Here is a 16,010-nt window from a genome sequence, read left to right on the forward strand (position 1 = left end):
TTGGTTTAGCGCCCAGTCCTGGAGCTGCCTGCATAGAAGGCTGGTGGAGCCATGATCAGGAGGCTCTTTTTCCATCACAAGTGGTACCACAGGCCTAGAGCCTTACTCCAAACTAGGACTTGGGTTTGACCCTCCTAGTTATTAATATTATTATTATTCCCTCTGCCCTTTTTCCTTTCCCCTTGTTGATTAGGAATTTGTGTGTTCATCTGTGGGGATATGGGAAGAAGAAGTAGGAGGAGTGTACCCCACCACCCTACATGGACACCCATCTTGAGCAATTGTACGCATTTTATTGTTGCCCACCTTAGTTCTGATCACTACCAACCTCCCTGCAAGGCTTCAGCCCCTCACACAGGCAAAGCCCCAGGGACCTGGAGCTGGGCTACAGAGCAGCAGTGGGTGGCTGTGTGTGATTTAGGCCCAGCTGGTGGGGTTCGTCTTCTCCTCTGTGTGACAAATCATTTCTTGACTCCCCATCAGGGAGCCTGAGCTCCCAGCCTCCTTGTCCCAGAGGCAGGGAAGCAGCAAGCCTGTGTCTGTTCCTGCACAATTGATGGCCCCGTTGGTAGGGGCATCGGTGCATGGGTGACTGTGATCTACTGCTCTGCCGCTGCCGGCTCCAAATGGGCAGGCATCCCCAGGCCATCCCTCACAGCCACACAGGCACCTCCTGTCACAAACTTACACCGGGAGGAGGAGGGTGGCGGGGGGAGAACTTTTCTTTATTGTATTTGCTATAAATGGACTAAAAGTATGTGTCTCTCTTTTTTCTTCCCTTCTCTCTTTCTTCTCCCTCGTTTTTTTGCAGAGGATGAAAGTCCTGGGCAGACCTATCACAGAGAGAGAAGGAACGCGATCACAATGCAGCCGCAGGGTGGGCAAGGCCTCAGCAAGATCAGTGAAGAGCCTTCCACGTCGAGTGAGGAAAGGGCCTCATTAATCAAGAAGGAGATCCATGGATCTATATCGCACCTTCCCGAACCTTCTGTACCTTACCGTGGGACGCTCTTTACCATGGACCCCCGAAACGGTTACATGGACCCTCATTACCGTGAGTATTGATTGCTGGTTCATTCGGGGATGCAAAGTTGGAAGACTGTCAAGTTTAATGTAACTTTATTTGCCACTTTGCATCATTCTCAGGGAGAACTGCTTTGTCTGGGGGGAGTGGTGTTTGTGGTAAATGCAATCTTTTTTTTCCTGAAGTTAAAAACCAGGGTGCAGTTGCATTGCAGCTAGAAATTATCTCAGGCCTCTGCAAAGCAACTTCCACAGGACATCTCATCTGTTGCTAATCCTCCTCAGCCATCCAGGGTTGCGTTTGCTCCACCTCCTTAATGCATGAAGAAAAAGGGCCTCATTAAAGAAAGCACAGAAGGAAAATGAAACAGGCCTTAAAAATCCCTCTTTTAAAACAACGTTAAAATATGGTATTGAGAGGAGGAAGAACTGTGCCTTGTACAATGAGAATTTGGGGGATTGGAATGCTTATTGCTGTGCTTTAGGAGTTTTTGTTTTGTTTTGGAGGGTTTTTTAGACATTCACGAGTGTGTTTGAGAATGCAGGCTGATGGAGTGGTTTTGCAATTTTCTTTCCCAGCTACAGTTCCCTGAAGTTGTAAGGGGGAGGAAAAAAGGCAAATGGTTTCAACTTCTGAATTCCTGCTCAGGCATTAATAAAAAAGTAAGAAATTAACTGACACTTGAACACAGATGTGGAATGGATTTCTCCACAGGCAAAATATGAGGGAGTTAAGCAATTTTTTTCATCTGCTTCTAGTTTACAAAAAAGAGGAAAAAAAAATCATTTAGTTGTGTAGTAATGAAGTACATCTTGAGGTGTCAAGGCTTGTGGCTTTTGATTATAGATTTATCACCCAGCCAGGATACAGGTTTGCCATTTAACCTTGCAGTCTCCAATTCCAGATGATAGGCTTAAGACCCACAAAGAGAGAGAGGCCAGTCTGCGTTGGTTTTTTTTTTTAAACATCATTCAGAAATTTTAGTGTTTTAAGGCAAAAGGTCATTAGCCAGACGACTGATTAGTGAGGACAGCTGATTAGTGCCTGTTATTTTGCTAAAGAAAGTGCCAGGGATAAAAGCTAATTTTATCCCTTCATTAGTTGGGCTAGCAGCAAAGGGGAATGTTCACTCATCAGGGTGCAGATCAAAGTATGTCTTGCACAACCTAAAGTCTCACCAACCTCCTTCTTAAAAAAAGGAGCCTGAGTGTTAATAAGGATGGAGGTATTATGAGAAAACGAACACTTGTTGTCCTTGTAATTTAGATCAGTATTTAAAGGAAAAGTTTGCTGTTAAGCTTTTGAGCTCTTCTTCAGTGTAGGCAGTTGGTTTTTGTGCACCCTCCGCCTCCTGTTCTCTCCTACAGACCTGCTCAAACCCTCTGGGGGAGTTACTCATCTTTCTGTTGAGGAGGATGTGCTGCAGCACACCGGCAGCAGACTCCTCTTCCAGAGGGGCATGAATGTGAAGTGCAAACGGCCGCTCAAGAGCAGCAGCGCATAGAAATATTAGCTTGTGGGTTGGAGGCACCATTCATAGCTTAATGGTTAACAAACCCCCAAACTAACTTAAAAACAGACAGACAGGTATTACTGGGGAAGCAAAATAGCTTTTCTGTTTGTAGGCAGTACAGCTGGGGAGAGATGAAATGTGTGACGAAAACAATCCCCAAACAAACAACAAACCTTATGCTGAATTTAGTGGTGACGATTTCCATTTTGACCATCTGACCAGCTGCCAGCTCACCCCTTAAATCTTGTTTAAAGTGTTATTGATACCACCGAAGGTTCACACAGAAGAAAAGGGGCTGGTTGGTCTGAATGCGTCTGAGAGGTTTGCATTTAGTTTATTTTGTTTTATTTTCTCAAATTCACCTTTTGACAAGAGTTGTCAAGATTTAATGAAGCTGCTGTGTCTGTATTGTGACCAATATTAGTTATAACTAGCTACCACATTAATGCTAGCTGATTAGGCTGTGTGGACTACTAGAAAAACATTGATGTCAGAAGTTGAGAGAACACCAGAAGTTACCCAGCATACAATAGCAAAGAAAAGGTAGATAAGTTAATTTTAAATGAGCATCATGATCTTAAAGCAAAAATCTAAGTCAGAAAACATCAGATGGACAGACCTGCTTCACTGCTGCTGTAGTGAGTTGTACATTTGTATTCACTGATTTATAAAGTCCCTCAAGCTATAAAGTCCCTCTGTCATATAAAGAGCCATCATGCTTTTATTTACCTTTAATAGCTATGATACAGATAGACAACTAAAGAGACAAATGTCTACTTTGATTTATAGGAAAGCAGACAGTCTTACTGAAATTTTCATAGTGGTTGTATCATTTATATATGTAAGACATGCTTTCATCAAAGTGATGACTGTATTCAGACTGACACTTTTAGTGGTCCATATGAAAAAGGCTGAATAATGTAAACATACCCAAGTCCCACTGTAGCAACAGGTAAAGAACCAGCAAAGCTTTTTTTTCCCTTCTTAGTTTCTTGCTAGTTTTGCTAGGTATATGGATAGAAAATACTGTTTTAATTCAACATAGTCAGGTATGTAAACATTCATAGTAACTTCTTAGTTTCCCTGTGGTAGGAAAATATAGACTTATCAAGATCCCTAATTTGTGCTTTGTATTTAAAAGTGTGGGCAACTTCCTGTAACACAGGAAAAGGCAAAATAATTTTTTTTAAAGAAGGACATCTGCATATTTTCATGGCAAAAAAAGCAAAAGAACATTTAAGTCAATTCTGTGTGGAATGCATGTCCCTTCCAGGAGCCACAGTTATTAGAAACAACTTGAGTGCTTTGCATTTCTACATGTAAATATGTATGTGTCTCTGTACATTGCAGGATTTATTTGTTGATTTAATTTTTTTTCTAATTAAAATGACTGATGTTGTAAATGTTGGTAATAATAGTTACCATAAAAATGGAATAAATACCTCATTGAGAGGGAGTTTGCTCTCCTGCAGAGTGTGGGTGGGGAAAATGGTTGAGTTTCAAGTGAACCAGCTTTTCAAACAGCTGGGATGAAACATGCTATGGAGCTGGCAGCCCTTCTGCACCACCAGAGAGCCCCTCAACCATTTAGCAACTGAGAATGTGAGTGCAGTCTCATTCTCAGCTCACAGTCTTCTATCCTCCAACAGATAAAAGTGAAAACACAGGCCTAAACCAAAAGTTTTTCCTCTTCTTTTTTGTTACAGATTTCTTAACCGCTATTTAATCACTGCTCACAAAGTGTGGGGAGGGGGGTGTTTTTGTTTAATTTTTTAAAAACTTTTTTTCATTTAAAAAGCTTTAGGGACAATGACAGAAATGCTGGAGTTTCCCATCATATGTTGCACCTTTCTTTAGTGAGAAGAGCAGGGTTACTGGCCTTAATAACAGTGTTTCTTAAATGAATTTAAACCCTTGTGTTTCTCAAACACTAATTCCAGAGGTAGATTGAGCCCCTTGTTAATGTAAATTCTGTCTGTAGAGGTGGGGCTGAGGCAGGGGAGATGGGGATAGTAACTTGCCTTTGTTATTCTCTTCCACAATTTTAATTTTCATGCAGATTTATGGCAGTGCTAAGACTCCCTGTCTCGCAAGTCATTCCTCATGGAAAAAATGAATCATTCCTGATGTAAACACTTTGATTTAAAACATGCTGTTGATATTCTTCCCTGGGTTTCACAGCTCATATGAAAGAATTGTTAGTACCTAATTAGCAAAGCCTGAAGAACTATTTCGAGTAAAAAGCAATGAGAGTTCACTTGGCTCTGCTCTAAAAATTTATATATACAGGAATGTATGGCCCTGGCAGCAATCTCTTTCAGATAAATTACTTTGTCTCAAAGAGATTGCACAGGAACTCACTTCTTTCTAATTTTTTTTTTCTTTTTTCCCCTTTTTCTTTTCTTTTTCCCGATACTCCTTACAAGGGATTCATTTTGCTGGTTTTGAAGCTTCTGTATCTATCTGGGGAAGTGGGAACTGCTTATTGCACATTTCATAGGATTAGCCCTCCAAAGGTATTGATTGCCTACAGCTCATGCTTTGTAAGGATTGGGCCTCGCATAACTGTCTGAGTTATATTAGCCAGTGTTAGAGTCATCTCAAAATCAATTTGCAACATGAACAAAAGACTTCAGCAAGGAAAACACAATGCTGGATCGCTAGGTGCACTTGCTCATTTACTGTATTTTAATTTCTGTTGACAAGAATTCCTTTTCCTTCATCTCCCAATAGGAAAGGAAGAGGGAGGGAGGGTGGGAAAAAAAAAACAACGGGGATTGGATTCTGTTTTTTCAAATGCAAACTGGTAACTGGAAACACTGTCTTAAAATGCAGTACTTAGAAAGCAATGACTTTTCATGGCATTGAGGCTTGAACCACAATGGCCAGCTATATGTGGCGCATTGGACTAGTTTCCCAATGTCTCTGGGTGACAGGAGCCTGAGACAACTTTTTATAGAGAGTTTCTCCCCAGCCTGGTTGGACAGTGGAAGGAGAGTGTCAGTGAAGAATCCTCACAGAGATTTAGGGCCAGGGTCTTTAAGTACATTTAAGTGCTCTTCAATTTCAAAGTGAGTTTGGCCTCTTAAATACCTCTGAAAATCTGGGTCCTACTTCTTCAACTCTTTCTGCAGCATTTTGGAAGGGGGAGGCTTAAGCACTCTAGTAACAAAACTCTCTACTGGCAGTGATGTATGGGGGGTGGTTTCCAAATGTTATCAGGTAGGAGTACTTGGAAAAAGTAAAATCTAAAGCTTTTAATAAAACTCACAGGCAAAAAAGCCTCTAGTATGAAAGTGAATGTCAGATTACTGGTGTCAGCTGAGCAACTGAAGCGTAGGACTTTAAGAAAATTAGCATGTTTGCAAAAACATTTTTGGGATTAAAAGTCTAAAATGTAATAGTATCTTTCAATAGCCTCCAACAAAAAACATTACTGTTCTCAAATTCAAACTTATGGTCAGAGGCAACTTCAGTGTGGAATTTAGGAAGGTGCTGTAGACCTTGTAAACTTAGCAGCTTATAAATTGAAATACCGTCTCCAAGATGCCTCCCAGGCTATGTTTGGGAAGTTCAGCTCATTACAAATACTCCTGCCCATTTCTCTGGAGTCCTTTTGTAAATAAGCTGTGTCTCTTGAGAGCCCTGGAGTTTCTGCCCCTGTGTGATGGTCTTACTTGGAAATAACAATTGCACCCATAGAATTACAACATGTAGAGATGTCCTTCCTTCTTCTGGATTTTTTCTCTCCTCAACCTGAGACAGATTTCAGAACTGCCAGTATCTGAAAAGCTTTGAAATGTGATCTTTTAGGGTTTTTTTTTCACTTTGTTTTATTTTCAAGTTAAGGTGAAATACATATCTCTCTGTGTGTTGACTCTTTTTTTTATCATGATCAGTAGTATTAATTTTAGCAGAAAACTATAGGCATGGAAAGAGGTGATCCGGTTTGTGTGGAGGGTAGAATAGAATATTTGAGGTCTCATATGGCCCTATAATTCCACTGGACTTCAAAATTTTAAAAATGAGGATCACATTAAAGAAAGTTCTATTAATCCCTCCTTGTTTTGTTGTTCAAGTGCAAGCTGTGGGATGAGGTTTTGTGTGTGGTGTGTTTTGTTTTGGTTTGTTTTTTTGAAGGAACAGGGAAGATAAAGACAGGACAAATGCAAAACCACCTCTTTCATGGATTCAGATTGTTTTTTTCAGCTAAAGCTTTTTTAGATGCTTTGCAGTATGTGTGTTATACTGCCTTCATGGCAAGAGACAGAATACATTGCTCAGAGCCATAGAATCATAGTTAAGAACTCTGGAGAAAAAGCTAAGAAATAATGTAATCCATCTCTTGAGCATCAAGGCACATCAGCGGTCTCTAAATCAGGACAGAATGAAAAGCTTCTTCAGAGTTGCTGTATCCCTTGATACACAGACATTTGTCACAATTCTTTTAAAAAAGAAGATCTGTAGTGGATTTGGGCTGATCTTGTGTCCCTACAAGGTAGCTTCTGTATCACCAGCAGCTAGAAGGTGGGGAAATATATTGAGAAGCCATTAAATTCCGAGTTGAAAAGTTTAGATAAAGTTTCCTCTTCCCTCCTAGAGATCTGCTAGCATATGAGAGATATGGTACTTCCATTGCTGTGTTCTCTGAAACACACTCCCCCAACACCAAAGCCCTCCCCCTCCCTCAAACCCCCAAAACCCAAACCACATAACTGTTGTTCTCCTTACTACCTGTCAACAGGCAAGATCACTAGTTCTCTATTAGTTATCAGAGTAATCTTTGTACTTTTGTTGAGCCTGTGTAGTGCACGGAGCTAGCCAAGTATGAGGTATGCAGAGAACTAGTGATCAAAGGAAGATAAGCATCATTTGTTGCAGATTTTGAAGCATCCCGTGATGCCTGAGGTTGCTGTCAGTCAGCTTTTTATGAGCTTTGCCCTGTGTGCATTTTTTGGCCAAGGGAATGGGGTTTGAATAGCAGCCCCTTTGACTTTGCTGCTTAGAGCTTTGTAAAGGTTAGCCAGCACTCAGTCTCATACATCTTGTGTCGGATGGGTTACCTGTATTTATAAGGAGCTTTGGGACTGCAGCAGCTTGAGTCTTCGTGGCAAAGCATGGGGAACATTTGAACCTGGTGCTGGTTCAGTGATCATGATTTTCGTCAAGTGAAGCAGATTCTTCTGAGCTGGTGAGTACTGGTCATATGCTTTACACTGCCAGAGAGGTGATTTTCTTGCATTTGTGGCCTTCTCTCTGGTCAATGTTACTAGTGGGAATTTAGCTGCCTAAGCAGAGACTGGCACTTGAGCACCATGTTCTCGCCTTCGAGGATCCTAGCTGATCTGTCTGCCAGCCTGGACACACTAGGCTTTAGTGCATCTTTGGTCATATCTACGAACTCTGTATGAACACCCTAGATACATTAGGGATCTAAGATGTGTGACACTGTGTTTAGGCAGCAAAATCCTCAGTTGTTGTGTCCAAATGTAGAAAATAAACATTGAAGTTCATGTTTTTTTGCTCCATTTCTGCTGTCATTGTCCAACTTTTGTTAAGAAAACTAGCAATAATTAGATTGCAGAGTAGCTAATGTCTACAGGGTGCTCCTCTGTTATGATTCACTTTTGTTAATTTTTTTGCATCCTGAATGCTTGAGGTCTGGATGTGCACCATATTTCCTTACTCTTCCTCACTTGCTCTTGGGACTGGGGTGAAGCCCAGATGTGTGGGCTCTGAAGGAGGGTGTTGTGTCACAGAGGATACCTCGGGCTGGGCAGTGAGGGTAATGGCAGTGTGGGGGCACCATGGGCCTCCTCACTCCATGGCGTGGACCATGGACTTGTCAAGGGATGTTTTTTTGAAAGGTAGCATGGTCCCTGTTGTGAAGGTGCAGTTTCAAACTTGTCCCATGGAAGTCTCTCAGTACTAGCCTCCTGTGGGAGTCCAGGCCTTTACTTTTAAGACAGTTTAAATGCTTTGGTTACTGAACCATTTTCAGGATCACTAGCAGATACAGCTTTATTCCTATTGATTGAGCTCTGTACTTAGGAGGAGAGCCACTTAGCCATAGCCTCTGCTTCCTTTTATTCACACCTAGCAACTCAATTAGCTTCCTCTTAGTCTGGCTCTTTACCTCTTAACTTAGGTACTGTTTACAAAAGAGTACTCTCTAAGCTCTTATTAGAACACTGCTCAAATTACTTACAATTGGGGCTCTTGAGCTTGCTCAGTGGGTCACATCTGAGTCTGGAGATCAGGTCAGGAATGCTTCTTACTTCAGTTGGAGTTATATAGGCTACCTTTATTCATTTTTGATAATATAGCTTACAGCCAAGGCAGCAACAACCAGTGTGGGTAACCAGTACTGTCCTAAATACCAATCTATTTGTACAAAGAGTACAGCTGCTGTATTGCCATGTGGCCACTGACATATGTGGTAGTGGTTGGTACACAGCAGCGGGAAAGGCAATATGTGCATAGAAATGTTTGTATGTACAGGTTTGTACACCTTCCTCACACTTCCTTTTAAAAATAAGAGTTATCACAAAAAATTCTTTTGATTTTGTTTTTTTCTTATTGTCTTTTTTTATTGTCTTGCAATTTTTGGAGTTCAGCACAGATAACTCCCCAGATAACAGAATTGGTTTCTAATCTCAATTATGCTTGTTTCATGTATCACACTGAATAAGATAGTGGAGAGGGTCCCGCATTGTTTATTTTGGTTTCCTTTTCACATTTCAGTGCTACCCTGAGCCATCATTTTTCCCAGACAGTTGAACGATGCTGATCCAGAACCCAATGAATTAAATGAATCAACAGCTACTGGCTTCAATGAACTTCAGAATAATCCCTGGTTGCCTTATATTCTACCCTTTTATATTACCTGTTCTCCAGGCTAGTTGTAATTTAAAATCATAATTCCCAAGTATCCATGTTACCATTTTGCAAATGAAGAGCTGAATGTTGTAATTCCTCCATCTACAGTCCCCGTTGAAATAGCCTATGGTAACAAGCCAAAAGTAATGGCATATGAAATACTTTCAAAAAAAAATGCTGATTATGGTAACAGCTGAGTATAACACCATACCAGGTGTTGAAGCAAATAACTAATGAGCTAAAATGTGTTGAAACAAATTTCATTCCAGCATGTCAGACTCCTTAGTATGAAAAGGTACTTGAATTTGATTTGTATGTTTCTTTTTCACCAGTCCACCTACAGATACAACTGATGACAGCTTCCAGCTTTGGCCTTGGCTTCTGTTAAACATTGTTGTTGAAATGAAATTGGGTTACTTGGGGGAATAAATTTGGATCAAGGCCTTTGTTATGTATAAACAGTGGTTGCTCACTTTACCGGGATGGACCAGCATGGTACAGTGATAAAAAGCTGTTGGCACCAAAGCTGTGCTTCATGCTAGATGCTATTTGAATTGGCATCAACACCAGTGATCTACAGTGCTTTTAACAATAAAATTGGTGCCAGATATCAAAAACATTAATTTCCAGTATGATAGGACTGGAATTCTTGTCTTTTACCTGGAAGGGAAAAGAGAAGCACTAATCATATATTGGTGGATAATTACTGAGCTGCCCAGTATTTGGGATTGGAAACTGCCCAGTTTGGTTTGGAAAGCCTATTGTATGGCCTGCTTATATATGCCACACTTTGCATGAGACTAGCAATGGCCGTAATCTATCCTTATTTTCACTCATTTTACTCTTACAAGATTTCAGTTCTTTTTTTTTTAAATTTAATCACATAAAGCAAACTGGAAGAAACATCTTTAAATAAAGGCCAAAAGCCTGATCTGGCTTTGTCTGCTCCCACAGAAAAAAATTAAAAACCTGAACAAAGCCCAGGATTGTCACCTGCAAAAGTGTTTCTGGCTTCTTGTGGGGAAATGACAAATCTTTTCGAAGTCAGTAGTTAGTTATCAGATTAGCGCACATCCAGCATTTAGTATTGACATTCATCTTTTGTGCATTATAAACCAGGGTTGAGGAGGACGAGGGCTGCTGTAGTGGACCCTCCCATAGATGTTAGTTTTGTGTGTATACTCTGAAAAGGTGGTCTGTACAGGTGGGTTAAAGCATGCTCTGTGTTGAGACCAGCCTCTCCTTGTCTGGAATTTTTTGGTAGATAGCCTCTGGGAGTGTTCCTGTGTTGTGTTAACACATGGGGCTTGCCTGGGCATGCAGGGTCCTGCTGAATCCAAGGCGTGCAGCCCAGTTGCTGCTGAGGCTGTGCTTGAAGGCTGGCAAAGTGCAAGGTTGACATGCCTTATTGTAAGGGGGTGGCCTCTGGGCTGCCTTCAAGAAGTGATGCAGACATGGATACTGCTTGTTAAGGCTACACAAAGTATTGGCACAACTCTCTGAGGAAGGCACTCATCTGAAGTGGTGTGCTCTGCTGGCTACTGAGAAGTGACTGTTGTAGTTTCCTCATGGGAGCCTGGTGCTTAGCTTGACAATGCTCTATGGTCCTGAAGCATGATACCCTGTTGTGGGAATTGTCATATGGATGGGAAGAAGTCAACTTCAAATTCCTTCTGAGCATGCCTCTAGGCCACATTAATATGGCAACATGTGCCAGTAGGTCTTGGCTCCAGAAAATACTTGGGTCTACTCAGTGTTTTCCATGTAATGCCTTCTTTTAAATTAAATTCAGACCCTATATATCTGCTCCTTGTTTGCTGCAGTCTTCCACAGTGTCCAGCTCAGGTATTTGATTCAGAATCTCACCATTTATATGGTTGGTTGTATTTTTCCAGCTGTGATTTCCCAGGGAGCTTCAAAAGCAGAATGTGCTTTCTCTTCCTGCTTCCATCCTGCTGCATAATACTTCCATGAGTCTCACCTAACCACAACAAATGACACCCTTTTGTCAGTGCAGGGAACTGAGAGGTGTTGCTGGCAGGCAGCAATCCTCTTCAACCAAGCAATATTTTGCTTCTTGTTCTTCTGACAGTGCCATGTACTTAGAAGAAAGGGCTTAAAAACTGGTCCAGAGCTGATTAAGTGCAGGAATGGGAAACCAGAGGTGGGAGCTGTAAAAGAATTCCTCCTCACTATAGCCTTTTTAGAACCATGGTGACTTCTGTATTGTGGCTTGTAGCTATCAGAAAAAAATCTGATGACATCCCCTGAACCTTCCTTCAGCTCTGTAACTGGCTAATCCAACTGCAAGTACATGTCACCAAGTCATAGGCATGTGAGTTCCAGCCCATCACTGTTTGCAAACAAATCCTGCTGCGTAACATCCATGGTGAAGCCATATCCCTTTGTGTGAGCTGGGTGTATACTTTGTCAGTGTATGCATGTGTCTCAGGTAGCAGAGCTGCTGGTTTATTTGGAGCGACCAGCTCTTTTTCTTTTAATCTAGGATGATTTTGTCACTGTTACAGTATGGTGGACACTGGTACTAAAGGCTATCAGTGTGCAACATGAGATGCGTACATATACTACAATAATTTGGTGTTTCCTCTGAGGGTTGTTGCTTCCTGGTTATTTTCCTGCTTATTTTTGTAATGTGGTTTTTCATATACTTCTGTATTATGAACCTTTTTGTTTTTTTAAGCTATCTCTGGTATGCAGCTTTCATATCTTGGCTCCCAGCAACGTTGAACCTCATTGTAAAGTCCCTTCGTGTAAAAGCCATCTAGTTATAACTCTCAAAAATAAGAGACTTGTCTCCTGAGGACAGCTTCATATTGCGGGTGAAGTATAATCCTTAACATTGTTTTTTTGCTTTCAAATAGCTGGGGACAGTAAGTCAAGGAGTGAGAACTCCCTTTGTTTCATGTAGTGTACGTTGCTGGGAAAGAATGTAACAGAGCAGAAAATGAAGAAAGACATAAAAGAATCTCAGCTCAAGGAGGTCAGATCCATCACAGGCTTAACGTTGCCTTCAAAGATGTCTGGGACAGGTGGCAGTTCAAGACAATCAGAGGAGAAGCATCCGCTAGCGCCGAGATAAGGGATTCTTGCAGAATCCTGCTATCTGGTCCCAGTTTGCTTTGATGTAACTCTGCTAGAGAAGACTTCTGGGAGCAGGCTACTGCTTCCCTCCGTGATACGCTGCTGTTGTTCAGCCTTTTAAGGTCTCATTACAGTAGTCCTTGAGGATTAATCCTCTTTAAGGTTTACACGGGAATGGTTTTGTCTGAAGGCCCAGCCAGGGACCTCAGTACCACCTGTACAAAGCATTATTGCATTCTTTCATTCTATTTTTTTTTAAGTGGCTCATATTTAACAGTATTTGACAGAAAGTAAAGCCAAACATCTTGCCTTTTTTGCTTCCCTCTTTGGCTGTTACTGAGTTTTTGTTGAGCACAGCTTGAGCAGTCCTTTGCAGACACTGAACCATTAGCAGTAAATTGTACGCTTCCGGTTACTCTATTTAGCCTGCTGTTTTTGGCAGTCTTTCTTTTTCTTTTCTTCTCTTGTGCCCACCCCCCTTTCTGCTTCTAAAAGGAGGGGAGTGATGATGTTTGGCTTCAGAATCAGAAATCATCATATTGCTGGTTTATTCATGTGCCTGCACTAGTGAATTTTGCATTTGTGCCATTCTGCTCAGGGTTTAGGGTACGAGAATGTTGAAAATTTTCAGCATTAATTTATTAAAAAGACAGAGCAACACTTATAAGGGTTTGTTTATGAAAATACATTTGCCATTTTCAAGGGACAAAGCCTGTTCCCGGTGAAATAGCAGAGTGAAGCAATGATTTGTGGGAGTCATACCTGGGTTTGGGGATGCCCCAGCAAATGCCTTACAGCTCCTTGATACATTCTGTTCTTGGTCCTGTTCCTGTGTAACTCTGTTACAGATCTGCCTCTTGAAGATGGAAAAAAGCATGCTGCCCTGATGCCAAAGAAAGGAACGTTAGTGGCTTCTTTTTTCCCAGTATTATTCTTACTATTTCCCTATTTGAACTAAGTGTTACAAAGTCATTTTGATACTGTAACTTTAGGGTAGGGGCTGAGGTAAAAGTAAGAGAAAGGTTCATGTTGGATAAGTGAAAACAGTATCAGTGATCCTGACAGGGGAAAATAAAGTTACTGATCTGGAGGTAATAAATAGCATAAGGAACTCTTCGTCACAGTAGATGTCTTTAAGTTTAGCTCTTCTGAACCCATATCAAGCAGCTTGGAGGCCCTAATTCAAATTATTATAAGAGGTAGTGTTTTAGTAAAAAAAGCAAACCCAAAACATTTCTACATAGAAAACTCAGCAAGAGTTATAAGTTGAATCCTTTTGGGGTAAAATAATGAGTTGTGCATTGTTGGCTACAGAGTACCTTGTCATTAGTTATGTAGTGATATTACTTTATAAAGGAAAGGCAAGCAAAACAGCAGCTTCACAAACCTCCTGGGTTGTTTTTTGAGTGTTCTGTTTGGAAGTTACGTGGAATGTTAAAAGTGCTCATAATGTATGTACAGCAGATTAGTTTTCTTTATATATAAAAACATTAGAGAAAACCCTATAGCTAATGCTGGCTATATAAAACTGTACGGTCCCACCATAGCCATAAATATTCCTGTGACCTTCATACATTCTTACATTTCCAAACTGCACCTAATGTAAAAGTAGTGCACGTGTTTAATTTTTACTGTATTTGTGAAGATTGTTAAATTCTGCCCATACAATTTTTTTCCCTAATAGCTAATTCTGAGAGGGTGGAAGGATGAGAGAAGCAGAAACTAAGGAAAACAAAGATTAACTCAAATAAAGGTAATGAAATGTCATGATGTGAGTTGCTAAAGATCCCTTCAAGACCCCTTTCTGTTGTCTGAAGAAATACAGACATATTCTTGGCAGCTGAAATTTATATAAATCAGATAGGTGTGTCATTCTATGCACATATAATCAAGTGCTGTAGCTGTAGTCTTGATGCACATATTGAATAAATAAAATATTCTATACTTACTGTCTTTAAGATAGAAACACTTGAATAACATGATGTTAAATTTTTGTTCCCATTCTTTAATTGCACATTAGAACTAGTTGTCAGCAGTTGATTTCTATAAAGCTATTCTGCAGGTTGCTGTTACATTTCTGAGTTAATAAAATACAGGGAATGTGAGATATTTTTATTCCACCTGATGATAAATGCATGGAAACTGGCAGTGCTACATATTTAACTGAATTTAGTGGCTGTTTGTGTCATTTCAATGTGAAGGTGTCATTATGAAGCTTCTTTTCAAACTGGAAGTCAACACTGCAGTTTAACAATGGTTCAGCACAAAGCTAAGTGTGTTTGCAGTGAAAAAATGTGCTTGGCTACACCAAGCCAAATTGTGACTCTTCTGTAAAGAGCCCTGGCTCCTTTCTTTTTTCACCCAAATGCAAGTGGGCTGAATAGGACAAAGAGAAGGTGCTGATTTCAGGCAGCTTGTTGGGAATGTGATGCTGCTGTTCATGGATTCAGTTGCGAAGTCCACAGTGAGGCAAGAAATTGATAGAGCTTCCTTCTGGGCCCTGGGGTTGATTCCTGGGCTTGTCATTATACAGACTGTAAGAAATAATGTTTCTTGGAGACAAGGAGGTGACATGGCCAGCTGTGGTACTGTTTGTACATATACCATAGGAACAGTTACTAATAATAGTGTTAGTGTTTTCTAAATAACAAAAGTACCTAGTAATCAGTGGGGGTCAGCCACCCTGGGAGTTCAGAATATAAAGTTCAGCCATTCTTTCATTGTGAGAGTAAAGCAATATATGAAAATGAAAACTTGGGTGGTTTTTCTGGTTGTTTTTTTTTTTTTTTCCTGCTGTGTCATAAAGCAAAAATATGGTATTTGATTCTGCTCAATTGGAGAATAATCATGGAAAACTTAAATCCTGAAAAAGAAGTTTTCAGAAAGTTGTAATTGGCTAAAAATAGGGTTTTGTAAGACCCTTTATATAAAGCTACTGCAGCAGGTGCTACCCAAACCTCTCCCTATATATATGTAAATAACATATTTGTATTACACATATTAAAAATTTCTTTGCAGCTTTGGGGCTTTATGCCTCTCATGAGAAAATTTTCAATGGTAGTAAATTCTGCATTTTATATTAGTAGCAGTGGATTTTTTCTTTTTTTTTGCTAGAAAAGAACAGAATTGTTATTGAACTTGAACTCAGGCTAACAAGTGTGGAATGGACTAGGAGTTCCTCAAAATAAGTCTGACAGTTTCACCAAAGTGTCTTTATTTGTATTTAGAAAATACTTAACAATCTGAAAACTCAAAAAGAGTAATAGAACAGAAGCATGTGTGTGTATTAAGCTTTTTATTTATTTACTTACATATACAGATGCCATGTAGCTGCTGAATTCTGTTGTTAGCACATATAAATTTCTTTCAGAAGTGGCAGTAGCAATTGTAGTTGCTAGGCCTGCAAGGAGAAACGTATACTCAAAAAATCTGTTAAATGCAATGTGATCTGAGAACTGTAGGAATCCTCCTCAGTTAAGTAGTATCAGTGAC

At 40.3% G+C, this 16,010-nt stretch overlaps 1 protein-coding gene across 3 annotated transcripts in view; it reads left to right on the plus strand.

The window, feature by feature from the left end:
* The window catches only part of GLI3 (GLI family zinc finger 3), a 210,038-nt gene that overhangs the window by 66,748 nt on the left and 127,280 nt on the right, over positions 1–16,010 (plus strand). For all 3 annotated transcript variants that reach the window (XM_027710129.2, XM_039378407.1, XM_027710130.2), the window contains one exon: positions 812–1,054. In XM_027710129.2, the coding sequence (XP_027565930.1) occupies positions 812–1,054 (243 nt within the window). The remainder of the gene's footprint in view (positions 1–811; positions 1,055–16,010) is intronic.

Source organism: Pipra filicauda, unplaced genomic scaffold (assembly GCF_003945595.2).
Source record: "Pipra filicauda isolate LSUMZ 115617 unplaced genomic scaffold, ASM394559v2 scaffold137_size4652046_pilon, whole genome shotgun sequence".
In the NCBI taxonomy this organism is placed as follows: domain Eukaryota; kingdom Metazoa; phylum Chordata; class Aves; order Passeriformes; family Pipridae; genus Pipra; species Pipra filicauda.